The 16,574-nt window shown below is 36.1% G+C and overlaps 1 protein-coding gene across 1 annotated transcript; it reads left to right on the forward strand.

Moving 5' to 3' along the window:
- Positions 1-7,037: 7,037 nt before the first annotated feature.
- LOC111450638 (transcription factor KUA1-like) lies at positions 7,038-14,007 on the forward strand. Its single transcript, XM_023090866.1, has 3 exons — positions 7,038-7,484; positions 12,398-12,606; positions 13,182-14,007. The coding sequence occupies exons 1-3, from the start codon at positions 7,196-7,198 to the stop codon at positions 13,686-13,688; spliced, it is 1,005 nt and encodes a 334-aa protein (XP_022946634.1). The 5' UTR covers positions 7,038-7,195; the 3' UTR covers positions 13,689-14,007.
- Positions 14,008-16,574: the final 2,567 nt, after the last annotated feature.

The following is a 16,574-nucleotide window of genomic DNA, read 5'->3' on the forward strand; positions in this document are numbered from 1 at the left end:
TTTTGCCCCTACCCCTATTGTAATCCATCAACTTGTGGATTAAAAGGAAAAAAATAAAAAGGAGAAAAGAAATTATGAGAAACATCCAAAAAATTCACGTGAAGGAAAAAAAAAGACTAATTGGAAAGGATAAAGCACATAGGGTGGCACGTGACTCGCACGTGAATTAAGTGACCACGAAACCAACGAACCCGTCACAGCCGTTGGTTGGGCACCGAATTTTATCTTCAAATTCCCAAAATGCCCTTTCCTTACTTTTCTAGTTTGTCCAATCATTGATGGATGAGGTGGTGGCCCCACATACACACACTTTCCCCAAATGTTTGATTTATAGGTAATTTAAAGAAAAGATAAAAAATAAAAAACTCTTTTTTTTTTCCTCTCTCTCTCTCTCTCTCTCTCCGTTATCCCTCAAGTAGTCACGTGGGTCCTACGTGGGATCAAACGGACAGCACGCACACGTGTATGCTAACTAACCCGCACGTTCGCGTTCAGTCAAAGTAACAATGTCTTAACCCAGATTGGTCAACGGTCAAACTGCCAACATAAATAAAAATAAAATAATAAAATAAACAATTATTTTGTACTATTTTTTCCCAATCATACCCTTCCCCCTCCTCCCCCTTCTACCGGAATAGCCAGTTCTTTTTTCAGCCGTCCTCAACCCACCTCCGCCGTCCATCTCTTCCACCACACGTGCAACTCCCCATTGCCAAGAAGCATCCGTGGGCCCCACGTATCAGAAACCATGTGACCGGCTGAGCTGGTCACCATGTGATTCTGAGATTCACCCCGCCAAAAACGAATCGTTTCGTTAATCGAAAAACATGAAAATAAATTTAAAAAAAAAAAAAAAAAAAGCCGTCGTCTTGAGTTGGACTACACGTGCGTCGTACCAAAGATCCCCAAAATTAATTTCCTTTCCAAACAAAAAAGGTGAAAAGACGTACGAGCCCATGCTAAGCCATTAAAATAATCATTAACAATATGATTACGCAAGGGCATTTTCGGAAATCCAATTACAAAAGTATGATTTTCGAGGATTTTGTCTGAGGGCTTTTTGGTTGGTGGACATTTTAATTTTAAATAATTAAAAAAAAAAAGAATAATATGTAGAAAAATACAAGTCGAAATATATGTTATAAGGTGAATAAATATAATCGTACCATTTCCATATCATGGTGTATGATAAGATATTCATAAACGTGGTCTACTTGCATTATTATATGAATATTGAAGATTCTATTCTAATGGACTCCACGTGCATTATTCTCTCTCTTAGATTTATTTGTCTCAAATCGCACGTGATCTCCAACTGTCCGTGTGAGTGAATTTTTGTTTCAAGCCACCTAATAGGCCTGCGGCTTTGGGCCTCCAATGGTCGGCCCATCGAAGGCCCAATATCAGGGTGGCCCAAAATGTTCAATGAATCCAAGCTACCTACCTTAGTAGATAAGATGCTAAACCTTTTTTCAGGCATCATTATGGATTTAGGGAGTGAAACAGTTTACGCCGACGTGCTGCATGGGTGCGTCGTACGTCAAAAGGAGTCGGGGTTGGACTATCGAACGCTTAGGTCTGCTGTAGTGTTGTGGTATGCCTTGTGTTTGAATGGCTACTAGGCTTTGTTGGCCTTCGTCCGACAGTTGCAATGTTTGTATGTGAGGGTCGTGTGATTGTTGGGTTGACAACTCGTGTTAGGCTGTTAGTGTTTGCTATCCGGGTCTTGGGTTGGTTCGTCGAAACCAACCCAACACCACTTCGAAACGAAACCACTGAGTGTTGGGATTTATGTCTTAAAACATCGTAATTAATTATTTAATGTTATTCATGTAATTTTGAATAGTATGTGGTTGACATAAAAGATGATCACGCTTAAGTAACAACCTAAAGATCTATACTGTGTGGATAAATGGGTGCTTTATCTTGGTATCACTATTGGTATTGTTATGTTCCACTTTGTAATTGTTACAAATGATTTTATCTGAATCATTCATTGGAGATATGTGAGTAGAGGTATTCTATACAATGAATTTGTATAATTCTGGCCTACGAAATATTTACTCTCTCTTTGTAAATCCTTTAATTGAGAAGGTTAATACTTTAGAGGATGATCATGTACATATGCGACTTGATCTTGAGTGAGTTATGAACTCCTGTCTATGAGGGCTTGTTCTTTGATTGGTACGGGTGAGAACAACTTTTGTAGCCGACTTAATATACCTTCATTTTGGGACTTAGTAGTTTCCTCAAGTGTTGATTTCAGGACATGAGCAATGAGGCCCACCTTCTTCACTCATCACTGGCATGAGGGTGACTTAATTTATAATTTGATCATAAACAAATTTTTCATTAGAGAATCAATCGTACTTGATGTAAGATATAATTATAGGGATAAAACACACTTTTGACCTAACTGTAATTATGAACAACTTGTGAATGATCGATTTGCGTGTAATGATTATATCAATTGATACAACTTGTCTTGTAGTGTATAAGATCGCAACTCTAGATTTATATTAGAGGCCTTTAGTTAATGAAATGCAAATTGATTCATTAAATAATTTAATTAATTAACTTATGTGCTATTGGAGTTTATAATTGATAGGTTTTGTAAGACTCAATCATCGTTAATATGTTGAATTTAATTGAAGGAAAAATATATATTTATTGTATAAAATAATTAATGTATATTAAATACATTAAATAAAAATATTTATTTGAAATGTAGGATGAATTTGAATCTCTTACCATATTTAAATAGGATATAAAATAAGATATTATGTTATAATTGTTGGATGAAAGTCCCACATCGGGTAATTTAGAGAATGATCATTAGTTTATAATCAAGAAATACTCTCTCCATTGGTACGAGGCATTTTGTGGAAGTCTAAAGGAAAGCCATGAGACTTTATATTTAAAGTGGACAATATCATTTCGTATGTGTTCATACACACTTTTCTTTTCTTTCTTCTTTTTTTTTTTCTAAATTTGGAATAACTCGAGGTAGTTCCTTGTTGTTTCGTCTTCCTATTTTTACGTTGCCTCCTCTTTAATTGATGATTTTTCTAAAATTTGATCTTGTAATTGGACTAGGAAGAGTGCAACCATAGAGATAAGGATTTTAATGTCTCGAAGATGAGGAATTAAACCCTTAAAAGGATGAGCTCGACCCCTAGGAGGAAGAGCCCGACTGCTCACAAAAGGAGTCCAAACCCATGAGACAAGGGCTAACCTTTAAAAATATATTTTGAGGTCAAAGAAACTAAAGGCCAGGGATAGGTCAACTCATGTAAGTCGACCAAGGCTAAGGAGGCTAACTCACATGGATAGGTCTAGTCGAATAGAAGTTGGCACATGTGGGTTAAGCTGGAATGAAGATTGACGCATGTCATCTATTGAGCCAGAGAACATATTAACCTACGTGGGTCGAGTTAGGAATGCAAAAACCAACCCAAATAGGTTAACTCACATGGATAGGCCTAGTCGAATAGAAGTTGGCACATGTAGGTCAAGCGGGCATAAGTAGATTGACCCATGTCATCTATTGAGCCGAAGAACATATTAACCTACGTGGGTCGGGTGAGGAATGCAAAAACCAACTCAAATAGGTTGGTCAAGGCTTAACATGAGCCGACATAGGTGGGTTGATAAAAGCTTACGGAGACTAGCCCTTATGGGTTAGACAAGCCATATCAAAGCCCAACTTGAACCAAACCAAGTGGGTTGGCACACTAGTGAGGCCAACCCACATCGGTCAACCAAGACCTAGTCTAAGCTAACTCATGTGAATAGGTCAAAATCCAATTGACATGGAAGAGTGTAACCTCAAAATTCTAAATCAGATATGTTGATTAGTGATAGATTAGAGAGTGGGTGTAATTGTATGGGTGAAATTATCGATTACACCAAAAGCTTACCACCACGGACATTGACTAAGATTGAGGTCTTTGGGCCCTAACTAGACTTGGTCAAGGGTAAAATGACCAATCTAATGGGGATCAACCATGGCTGTGAAGACCATGACTTGAGTCTCTACAAAGATTAGTCAAGATCCATTTGAGAATCTGTGTGACCAGGTAAGAGTCAACTTTGTAACCCTTTTTTAGATTTAATGCATTGCAAGAATTACAGTAAGATTAAAGCACTCTAGTATATGAGTGTTTCTAAACCGCCTTATAATTAAAACAATTTTGTAGATAGAAAAGGACGTCAAAAACACTAACCTATTGCTATCTATCATATTATGGACTCAACTCTTGACTTAATGAACCCGATTATTGAAATTGCTCAGGATACCCTTTTTTAGGGTCTGAAATAAGCTTGTATCCCTATAGGGTATCATATATTGAGGGGTACCGATCGGAATGAATCATCCTTTCCACGGAGGTAAATCTTTGCCTGCTTGCAATGGAAGTCCTTCTGTTTCTTTCGTCTGTAATGTCATTTTGAATTGAATATTCAATGAATAGAGAGATTAAATCAAGAAAAAGAATGAAGAATTCAGCTTTAGAAAAAATAAAGAAATGGCAAGCACCAGAGCAGAGGTGATTTGACCCACGCTAGCTCATCTCTTTCTATCTTGTAAGTGTTGGATGAAAGTTTCACATGAACTAATTTAGGGAATGATCATGAGTTTATAATTAAATAATACTATCTCTGTTGGTTGTGAGATCTTTTAGGGGAAGCCCTGACTTGAGCTTATGCTCAAAGTGGACAATATCATACCATTGTGGAGAGTTGTGTTCATCTAACATGGTATAGAGTCATGCCTCTAAACTCAGCCATACACGTTTGCATTATAATTTCTACATTTGAGCTGTTACATTAATTTTTATACTTTATTTTAATAGAAAAATATTAAGAATAAAAATAGAATTTTCTAATTTAAACTTAATATTGAATTGGTATAATTTAACGTAAAAAAAAAAAAAAAAAAAGTGTGATTAATGTGTAAGACGTGACTGTCCGGGGATTATGCGATAGAATATGCCCGAAGACATGTCCAATGGGAGTTTCCCACGTGTCACAATCCACCAAGATCTCAGATTTTAGCCGCCTGGACCTTTTTGACAATTCAAGCGTTGACCAAATCCGACCGTCTACGTTTCATCATCGAGTTGTCTCTATCCAAATCTGCTTTTGACGTGGTCTATTATTTTATTCAATTAATTACGAAATGGTTTAAAAGTCAGCCTCTTTCCTATGCCACCCAATTACATTGGAATATACATTATCGATATTTTCCTTTTATTTTTTAATTTTTGTATCATAAATTTTTAATTAAATCTTAATTACGTAATTTTGAAAACTTTTTATTGGATTATTATTTTCTTTGCTCATTCTTGCTACCCTCGATCTAAGGTGTTTTGAATGTAACCTATCACTTGAATGATATTGAATTATATTAACCGTAGCTCAAAACAGCAATGCATGTCTAAAGGGTTAGGTATACATGAAGTGATCAACAAGAAACCATCAGAGCGAGGAAAAAAAAAAAAAAAAACTAAATTTTAAGGCGCACGATAGTCATGTTCACATAAGTTATTAGTTTATGTAGAGATGTCCATTTACTCAGTGGGACCGAGTATCATGATACCCATCCCAAATAGGGTGGGGGATCCCGTGGAATGAGAGAGTTACTGAGTATAGATTTCTCCCTATTAGATAAATGAGGCAAGGATGAAGATTACATTACATTAGGTTTTTGTTTACTTTTTTTTTTTTTTTTATAAAAATTATATTGTAAAACGGAAATTATGTATTAGAAAAGGTTTTCATGGGAAACTCGATCCCCGTACATTGATATGAGAAATACTCGCACTAATCCTCATAAAAAAAATTGAAAATTTCACGAAAATAAAAATAAAAATTGGGCAGAAACCAAGACTTGCACTACTCTGTAGACACCTCTCGATTTATATTTGTATATCATAATCCTAACAATGAAGTCAGTGACTATGTAATTTAATACTCAATCTTTTCGAAACATTTTTTTTTTAGGTAAAGTCAAATACATCCAAAATGAGTGACTAAAGTTCTTTGTTAAATGTGTCATAAGGTCAGACATTCATGGCATTTCATGTTTTTTAAACTATTTTAAAAATTATGTCGTGAGTTTTTTTTTAATTATTTTATATTTTATTAAGAGTGCGACCAAAATCACTCCTCGATTAAAAAAAGTCGTCATGGATATATAAATATATAAATGACTATCTTCACTAATAAAATGCATTTTATATCTGTTGAAAGTGTGACAAGAAGACGGGTGTTCAAAAAATTGGATTAAATTTGTACCCAACCTTATATAGATATATTTATTCAATTTTATAAATTTTTATTTATTATTTAATAACTCTTAAAATAGTTTTTTCCTACAAAAATTAAATTATAAAAGATGGTTAAATGCTTAAAAATAAATAAATAAATATTTTAAGAAGTTAGGACTGAATTGAGTTTATTATTTAAAATAAAATTTATTTTGAATCGAAAAAAATTTACAATGTCAACCATTGAACCGAGTATAAAAAATGTTTAAACTCGATTTAATCCAATTAACGAACATCCATATTATTGAAATTCAAAGAGTGGTGTAATAATATCATGGCTAAAATAAATTAAAATTCTTTTTTAAAAATAAAATATCATTTTCAATAAACATCATCTATAAATTAAAATATATTTTCTTCTCTTAATTCATTGTAGCATTGAAAAAATAATAATAATAATAAACTAATTACAACCGATAAATGCACGTATTCTTAATATTAAAAAAAAAAAACATTTATCAAAATTTAAATTCAAAATAAATAATAAATACTGATCGAAAAAGACACCTTATCCGAATGGTGGTGCAACTTTTCATGAAATGATCACAGCCGTTGATTAATGCGACCATCAAGTTTGATGAAGGAATTGATGGATGAGATGGAAGAGTATAGGAAGAGAGATAGACACGAAGCAGGGGATTATTTCACATTTATCCAGGGCTGATAAATGGATAGTGTTGGATTTAGTCGGTCTTCTCTTTTTCTCTCCCACCTGCGAAAGCTTTAGAGAGAACAGAAAAAAGGAACAAAAATTTGCTGCGACGAGGAAATCTGGCCCTAATTTCTGGTTTTGATTGGATCATGTAACTGGGATCTTCTGATCTGATTCTACTTCAGTTCGATTTCTGAAACGCGGCGGCGGAACGATGACGCGGAGGTGCTCGCATTGCAGCCACAATGGGCACAACTCTCGGACTTGTCCCAATCGCGGCGTGAAGCTTTTCGGAGTCCGATTGACCGATGGTTCCATTAGGAAGAGTGCTAGTATGGGGAATCTGAGCCATTATGCAGGATCCGGGTCGGGTGCACTGCACGGCGGGTCGAACAATCCGGCTTCTCCCGGGGAGACTCCTGACCATGGAGTTGCGGCAGACGGCTATGCGTCGGAGGATTTCGTTCCTGGTTCTTCGTCGAGTTGCCGTGAGAGGAAGAAAGGTTTGGGAGTTTATGCATTAATTTGAATTAATTTTGCTGTTGTTGTTTGATTTTTGTTTTTTCAATCCTGGTGTTTGCTGGATTCCTTTTGGTTATTGATTGTTGTTCATTCTTTTTCCCTTCGTGATCGGCATGTTTTTAGGTAAATGAAAGGAATCTAAGTAGAGAATTTCGAGTATGGATGTGGAATGAAGAAAAGTATTTTTTGCTTGATTCAGCAAAAATTTTGAACTGTTTGGGTAGGATAAGCTGTAGGATTTGTTTGGTACCTAATCAATTTTTCTTTTCATGCTTTTGGAAGAACAATAGTTACTGTGAAAGTGTTGAACTTATTTGATAGGCCTGTATTTGGAAATGAATTCAGAAATCTGCAGTGCTTTTGATTCAATTTTGAAAAAACACATGTTCTGATGTTTTCTTTGTTCTAGGAGTTTCATGTTCGTGAAACGTTGAGTGGTGTTGAAAAATAGAATTATCCTATTGTCTTGTAAACATGTCCTGTTTCTATGTTTTCAATGTGCACTACCAAGTATAGTATTTTTTTTAGAGATTATTCCATATCCATGTTAATGAACAAGGCCAGCTTATGTTCTTGTTAATACACTCTAAATATAGGAATCAAGGAACAATGTTATATGTATTAGACGAACACGACTCTCCACAATGGTATGATATTGTCCACTTTGAGTATAAGCTCTCATGGCTTTGCTTTGGGTTTCCCCAAAAGGCCTCATACCAATGGAGAGTGTATTCTTAGATTATAAACCCATGACCATTCCCTAAATTAATCAATGTGGGACACTTTCATCCAACAATATGTACTTGACTTTGAAAAATAAAGAAAAATTATGAGAAGATGAATTTTGGAAACACTTTACCTTTAAAATGGAAAAGACAATTACATGTTGTAACAACCTAAGCCCACCGCTAGTAGATATTGTCCTCTTTGGGTTTTTCCTTTTGGGCTTCTCCTCAAGATTTTTAAAACGCGTTCTCTTTGGACTTTTCCTTTCGAGCTTCCCCTCAAGGTTTTAAAAATGCATTGGTTAGGAAGAGGTTTCCACACATGCTTCGTTCTCCTCCCCACCTGATGTGGGATCTTACAATCCACCTCCTTCTGAGCCCAGCGTTCTCGCTGGCACTCGTTCCCTTTTCCAATCGATGTGGGACCCCCCAATCCACCCCCTTCGGAGCCCAACGCTCTTGCTAGCACACCGCCTCGTGTCCATCCCCCTTTGGAGCTCAGTCTCCTCGCTAGCACATCGCCCGGTGTTTGGGTTTGATAATGTTAGTGAAAGACTGAGTTATTGAATGGTTGATGAGAAGATTTAATTATGAAGAGCAAGAATGCTCTATGTATACACAGAGGATACAAGAAAATATTTAGAAAATCTACCTAAAAATCTGGAGAGAAAATCGGGTAACAAACCAGTACTCAAATCAAAACTAAATCTAACTCCTAACGGAGATTTAATTAGATACTAACTGACAACAATCTAAACAAATACGTGATCTTTAACACTCCTCCTTGTTTAGATGCTGTGAACTCAAGCTTTTTTCTGAACACCCATCTTGCCCCAATTATCTTTCTGTTTAGAGGTTGATCAACCAACTCCAAGATTTTGTTTTTCTCGATCACCGAAAGCTCCTCTGATAGGTGCATCATCAACCAAAGCATCTTGTTGTTCATCTTTATACTCTTTTAGTCGTTCATCTTTATACTCTTTTAGTCGTTCATCTTTATACTCTTTTAGTCGTTCATCTTTCAACTCTTCTAACATGCTACCAAAGATTAAATTGTTTGGTGCATTAGAAATTGATCACCTTCGTTAATTCTTCCCAATTCTAGTGCTCACTTCCAGCAAAATGAACATCTTGGGTCACAATAACATGACTAGTGTGTGGTTGAAAAATTCTGTAAGCTTTGGATATAGTACTATACCCAACAAATATGCCAGCTTCTGCCTTTTTGTCAAGCTTATTACGCTTGACCTGTGGAATGTAAGTGAAGCAAAGACACCCAAATACTTTAAGGAACTTTAAAGAATGTTTGTAACCATACCAAACTTCAAATGGTGTCAGGTCCTTCACAGCTTTTGTTGAAATTCAATTTTGCAAGCACACAACAGTGTTTGCTGCTTTTCCCCAAAAACGTTTTGGAAGATCCTTCTCATGAAGCATGCATCTCGTCATCTTCATTATGAATCTATTCCTCCTTTCACTGACGTCATTCTGTTGAGGAGTGTATGGTGCTGTCAATTGATGTTCAATTCCAGCCTCTTCGCAAAACCTGTTAAAAGTTTCTGAAGTGTACTCTTTGCCATAATCTGATCTTATGGTCTGAATCAAGCGTGCACTTTCATTCTCAACTCTGGCTTTGAATTTCCGAAATACACCCACAACTTCTGACTTTTGCTTCAGCAAGAAGATCCAACACATTCTTGTTAGATCATCAATAAAAACAGTGTAATAAAGATTACCATTTAATGATGGTGTTCGCTGAGGACTACAAAGATCAGTATGAACCAGTTGCAGTTTTTTCAAGCCTCTCCATGCCTGCTTAGGAAAGGGTTGCCTATGTTGCTTCCCAAAATTACAAGTATGGCAAGGAGGCATGTCTTCATCAATGTCAGTGAGTTCTTCTACCAGCTTCTTTGATTGCATCTGAAGCAAACCTCGATGATGAAAGTGTCTAAGTCTTTTGTGCCAAATCTTAGTGGCACTAGTTCTGAATATAAAGGCCGTCGGATTTAGAGCAAAGCTTTTTCCTTCCATTTTGACATTGAACAAATCTTTGCCACTAGCATCTTTGATCAAGCACTGCTTATTCTCAAACAACACTTTATAGCCTTTATCAAGTAACTGATCAACGCTTAACAGATTTTGATAAATTTTAGGTACAAATAAAACATCTGGAATAAATTTTGTACCTTCGTAGCTTGTTATAGCTACTGTGCCTTTTCCCTTGACTTCCAAGTGTTCACCATTGCCAATCCTCACTCTCTTGACTTTAGTGTCTCTTAATTCCTCAAAAGACTCCTTGTCATATGTCATGTGATTTGTGCATCCACTGTCAATCAACCAGTTCTCGCGTGATTCTTTGCCTGAGGAAGAAGTGACCATAAACAATTGATCTTCTTCTTCTTCTTGATCAACTACCTGTGCATCTACGTCTTTCACCTGATCTTTGGCTTTGCAGATCACAGCTTCATGTCCAAGTTGATTGCATTTGGAGCAGAAGGCGTCAGGTCTTCTCCAACACTTGTATGGTGGATGACCTTTCTTCTCACAATGGCGAGCAAGGTGGATAGGATTTTTTGAAAACTCCTTTTGTCTTCTGATAATTGGCAGATGGATCTCCATTCGTCAATTGATTTTTGAAATTTTTGTTGTTTTTATACCTGCTGCTGTCTTGATGCTTAACAAGCAAGACACCTTCAATCACCCCTTCTTGCCTCATTGACCTTTGCTCTTGTGCTTGTAAAGCATTCAAGAGTTCTGTAAGAGAAATCTTTGATAGGTCTTTGGTGTTCTCTAGAGTAGTAATGGTGGCTTCAAACTTCTCTGGAATAGTGACTAGCAGCTTTTCAACGATCCTGGAATCATTTAACATAGAACCAAGCAATCTCACTTTGTTGGCGATGTTGAGAAGTCTGTCAGAGTACTCTTTCACCGACTCTGACTCCTTCATCCTCTGCAACTCGAAATCCCTAATCAAATTCAGGACTTTCATTCCACGAATCCTCTCATCTTCTTCATATTCAGCCTTGAGATAATCCCAGATTTCCTTTGCTGTTTTGAGGGACACTATTCGCATGAAGATCATTTGAGATACAGCGGCAAATAGGCAAGCTTTTGCCTTTGATTTTCTTATCTTCTTTTCCTTCTGTGCTTTGATTTGTGGTAGGATTTGCTGGAAGTGGAGGGACCTCGTAATCCTCTCCTATTGCTTCCCAAAGATCCAAGGCCTCCAAATAAGTCTCCATACGAACTGCCCACATTTGATAATTGTCTCCATCGAAGACGGGTGGTGCAACAACTGAAAAATTGGATTCTCCTCCCATTTTGATTTCACAGATCCCTTAAGAAGATAGCTCTGATACCAACCCGTACTCAAATCAAAACTAAATCAAAACTATCAAATCAAAACTAAATCTAACTGACAGTCAAAACTCCTCCCATTTTGATTTCACAGATCCATAGCTCTGATACCAACTATTTCACAGATCCATAGCTCTGATACCAACCCGTACTCAAATCAAAACTAAATCTAACTGACAGTCAAAACTAAATCTAACTGACAGCAATCTAAACAAATACGTGATCTTTAACAAACTAAATCTAACTGACAGCAATCTAAACAAATACGTGATCTTTAACAAACTAAATCAAACTGACAGCAATCTAAACAAATACGTGATCTTTTAACAAATAATATTTGTAACATCCCAAGCCCATTGGTAGCCGATATTGTCCTCTTTGGGCTTTCCCTTTCGGACTTCCCTCGAGGTTTTTAAAACACGTATGTTAGGGAGAGGTTTCCACACCCTTATAAAGATTGCTTCGTTCTCCTTCCCAATCGATGTGGGACTTCACACATGTATTTACTCATCTGCTGGTTCTCGATGAAAGAACTTTTCCATTTTTTTTTTGTTATTTCAAATGACAACCATTCGTGTAGGTTGTCTTTCTATTTTTTGAATTTGAAAATAATTTTGTTCATACTCTTTTAGCATGGACTACAAAACATCTTAATATGCCAGTATTATATTAATGGTTAGTATTTTCTGGAAAAAGTTGACCAGGAGTAGGATATTTGAATTATACTGAATTCTCTGCAATATACCTTTGATCAGTTAATAAGAATAGGTCGATTCTTTATTTGAATTATATGCGTGTCTGGTAATGCACAGGTGTTCCATGGACTGAGGAGGAGCATAGGATGTTTTTACTCGGGTTACAGAAACTCGGAAAAGGAGACTGGCGTGGGATAGCACGTAATTATGTTGTATCTAGGACACCTACTCAAGTGGCTAGTCATGCCCAAAAATATTTCATAAGGCAGACCAATGTATCAAGAAGAAAGAGGCGCTCCAGTTTGTTCGACATTGTTGCAGACGAAGTTTGTACTCTCCATCAATCCATCTGTAAATGCATATACGTTTCCGTCTTTTATCTATTTCATATCACAAGGATGCTATTACCCTTTACTAAAGTCCAGACATTCTAGTTGTACGGTTCATCTAGTCTTCAGCATTAGAAATGTCAATGATCGATCATCAGAGCCCTATCACAAGAATATTTCTTTTAGTGGGACGATAGCTCTGAAAAGACAGATTGCCCATCTTTTCTTTAATCTCGGGAGAAATACGATTGGGGGGCTAATTCAAACCCTTTAGGTAAAATAAGAACAGCCCCCACCTTCAAACTGCCTCTTTTCCCAATCGCAAGAACTTGTGTCAGTTGCATATCATAAGGAATTCAAACAACTACTTCAAATACAGTATCAGGAAGTACCGCTTGTGGAACCTTGATATCCACGGGCTTATTACCTTGATTTCTCAAATGTGTTTGATGATAGCGTAGTCATAGAGATGTTGAAATTTCTGTTTGATGCATACATGCCAATTAAGTAACATGATTAGCCTTGTTATTTTCACTGATTCTTTCTTTCCACTTCCCTCAACTTCTTTGCAGCCTGTTGAGAATTCAATTGCGCAGCAGGAGTTCCTATCAGTCAGCAGTTCACATGCTGAAACACAAAGCAATAACCCATTGCCTACACCTCCAACTGTTGATGAAGAATGTGAATCGATGGATTCGACCCACTCAAATGATGGAGAGTCAGCTCCTGCAAAACTATACGGTCCCCAATGCTGTTATCCAATGGTATATCCTGCATATGTAGCACCGTTCTTTCCGTTTTCGGTCCCGTTCTACTCAGGATACAGTGCAGAGACTGCTAATAAGGAGACTCATGAGGTTCTTAAGCCAACAGCTGTGCATTCAAAGACTCCTCTCAATGTTGATGAGCTAATTGGCATGTCGAAACTCAGTCTCGGAGAATCAATTGGTCATGCTGGCCCTTCATCTCTTTCACTGAAACTACTCGAGGGGGCGTCTAGACGGTCTGCTTTCCATGCAAAGGCAGCTTCTGGCAGTGAAAACATGAATTCTGGTTGCAGTCCAATCCATGCTCTTTAATGGATGATAGTATATTTCTGAACCTCAGATTGTAGGTTATAGTTACAGGTTATTGTCAATCAACAACAACAAAATAATGTGCAATCTGGTTTGGATTTATTAATATTTTCCTGTTAGGTCACTCCATTTTCTCCCGTCCCATCCTCGCCCGCCCCACCCCGTCCCACCTGTGTTAACTAACTTGGTTGTAACTTGTAGGCTCTAGAAAGTATCCGTTGCGACTCTTAAAGATTGTATGTTGTTTATCATCAGTTTCTGGACTTGATGCATATTTATATACTTTGTGACGTTTTCATTGATGCAGGAACGGTTTCGAGCCGAATTCCATCTGGTTGAACTTGTCTATGATTTTTCTTCCTAAATCTAAAAGAGGAGTTGTTGGGTTGAAAATTGGGTGAAGAACAGGTACGCTTCATGTGTAATCCTGTTAGTTAGGAGATTGCATTGTTTCTTAAGCTGAATGTATAAGGCCATTCATAATTGGAATGATGCTGAATGAATGTTTGTTTCTTAGGTCACTGTCGTTATTTTCTTTGGAACTATGCTAAGAAAAGTAGTGTTTTCAGGCCAAATATAGAAATTTCCTATGGTTGTTTTCTCAAGCATTGGGACAAAGGTTGTCATTGCTCCAACTTTTCTGTCAGGGAATATGTTGCAGATAATGTGTTTCCTTTGGTAGAGGGAGCAACCATTTTTTGTTCTTACCTTTTACTAGTTATGTATTGATGGGCCGACATCGACATCGACCGATGTCGAAAGAAGTCACATGGCATATGTTAGCCAAGGGGGTATTGTATAAACATATATTAGTTGATGAAGTAACCAAGAAGATTGAAATGGTTGAATAGAAAGGTTGATAGAACTAATAGGATTTTTTTTTTTTTTTTTTTGTTAACTTCAACGATATATGACGTACGAATGTCTGATATTTTAGTTTAGCGTATATGTTTTAACTATTTGAGTTATGTTTAAGTTTAATCAACGAATCATTAGTGAGATTCTAGAGAGAAATTGGTACGAACCAAAACATCTCAATTGTAATAGTTTAAGTTCATCCCTAACAGATATTGTCTGGCTTTCCCTTTCGGGCTTCCCTCAAGGTTTTTAGAACACTTTTGCTAGGGAGACATTTCTACACCCTTATAAAGGGCGTTTTGTTCTCCTCCTCGGCCGATGTGAGATCATACAATTTACCCTCTTTCGGGGTCCAACGCCCTCGTTGCAATCAATGTGGGCCACCCAATCCACTTCATTCAGGGCCCAACATTCTTGCTAGTACACTGCCTCATATCCATCCCCTGCGGGGCTCAGCCTCCTTGCTGGTATATTACCGGGTGTCCGACTCTGATACCATTTATAACGGTCCAAGTCCACTGCTAGCAGATATTATTCGCTTTGGGGTTTGAGCTGTTTATCAATCATACAATATGGAGTTGAAGGAATTTGTGAAGAATGTTGTTCAAATTAAGTTAAAGTCAGTTCTATTAAGTTTGTACTTAAGTTACAATCAATTTCACGTTAAGAAGAATCAAATCTCATTTAAGCAAAAATGACTTCAAAATACTTAAAGATGTCACTTCATCTATTCTTAAATGGATACAAATTTATGATGTTTCATTAACGTATTTTAAGTTTTAAAGACTTTTTATTTATTTTTAGGTTATACGTACATAATAAGTAATTATGTCATAAATTATGATGGTTACGAACTCTTGAAATGACTTACGGAAGGTCAATGATTTCAATTTTATTTTGTTTAGATTACATGTTTAGAATAATTCAAGCTTTACATGATCAACCTAGTTTTTGGAATGATTCGAATTTCAATCAAGTGTTCTTGTCCGGAAATATTTCTTCAACAAGGTAATTCAAATTTTGTACTCTCTCGAAGTGATTCCTGTCATTAGAGCCAAGTGTTCTTACCTTTCCTTCACCAATAGCTAAATTTCTTTGCAATTATAAGTAGTTTAGATTACATGTTTAGAATCATTCAAGCTAGATATGATCAATTTTATTTACAGAGTGATTCAAATCTCAAACAAGTGTTTTTTCTCTGAGATATTTGATCAACAAAATAATCTAAATCTTACCACTGTCTCAGATTGATTCTTTATCAGAAGTTCATTTAAAAAGACTTCAATTACACGCACCTTAATATCGTCTTTCAAATTAAAAACATTATAAACAAAGGTGAGATCTTAATTCATGTATATTATAATTAGATTTGGGCCATTCCCATATTTAAAAAAAATTATTTTATGTCATTAAATCCACTAATCAAATCCACAAAATTGAGCCATTCCCAACAAACCCACCAAAGATTCTTCAAGATTTCCCAAAATAAAATAACATTATAAGTCCTTTTAAGTTTCCTAATATTGTGTGCAATTTGTCTTTGATTGCTTGATTTTGGTAATCATCTTATAAAAGCTACCAACATAACAATTTTCTAAACATCTCGGGACACCTCGACTTTGTCTTTTCTCGTCTAGAACTATATTCAATCTTCACGAAATTATATAAAAACACATGAAACGTGCATCAATCAATGGAAATGGTTTGCTTTACCTGAAAAAATGAACGAAAACAAAGATTTTTTGGACAAATTTTTTTAAAGGTAACCGTCAATAATACATCCAAACTTAAGTGATTTATTCATCGTGAAGATCAAGCTCGACTAAAATTAAATACAGGTTAGAATCAGCTGATATTAAAGAATTAGTAAATAAACTATGGTTAAGGATGAAATATTACTTGACCTTAAAGTTAACTTATTCTTCTCGAAATGTGTAGCATCTAGCACATAATTCGAGTCTTATATTATTATTATTATTTTTTTTTTTTTTTTTTTTTTTTTTTTTTTTTTTTTTTTTTTTTTTTTTTTTT

The sequence above is a fragment of the Cucurbita moschata genome, unplaced genomic scaffold (genome assembly GCF_002738365.1).
Source record: "Cucurbita moschata cultivar Rifu unplaced genomic scaffold, Cmos_1.0 Cmo_Scf00001, whole genome shotgun sequence".
Classification (NCBI taxonomy): domain Eukaryota; kingdom Viridiplantae; phylum Streptophyta; class Magnoliopsida; order Cucurbitales; family Cucurbitaceae; genus Cucurbita; species Cucurbita moschata.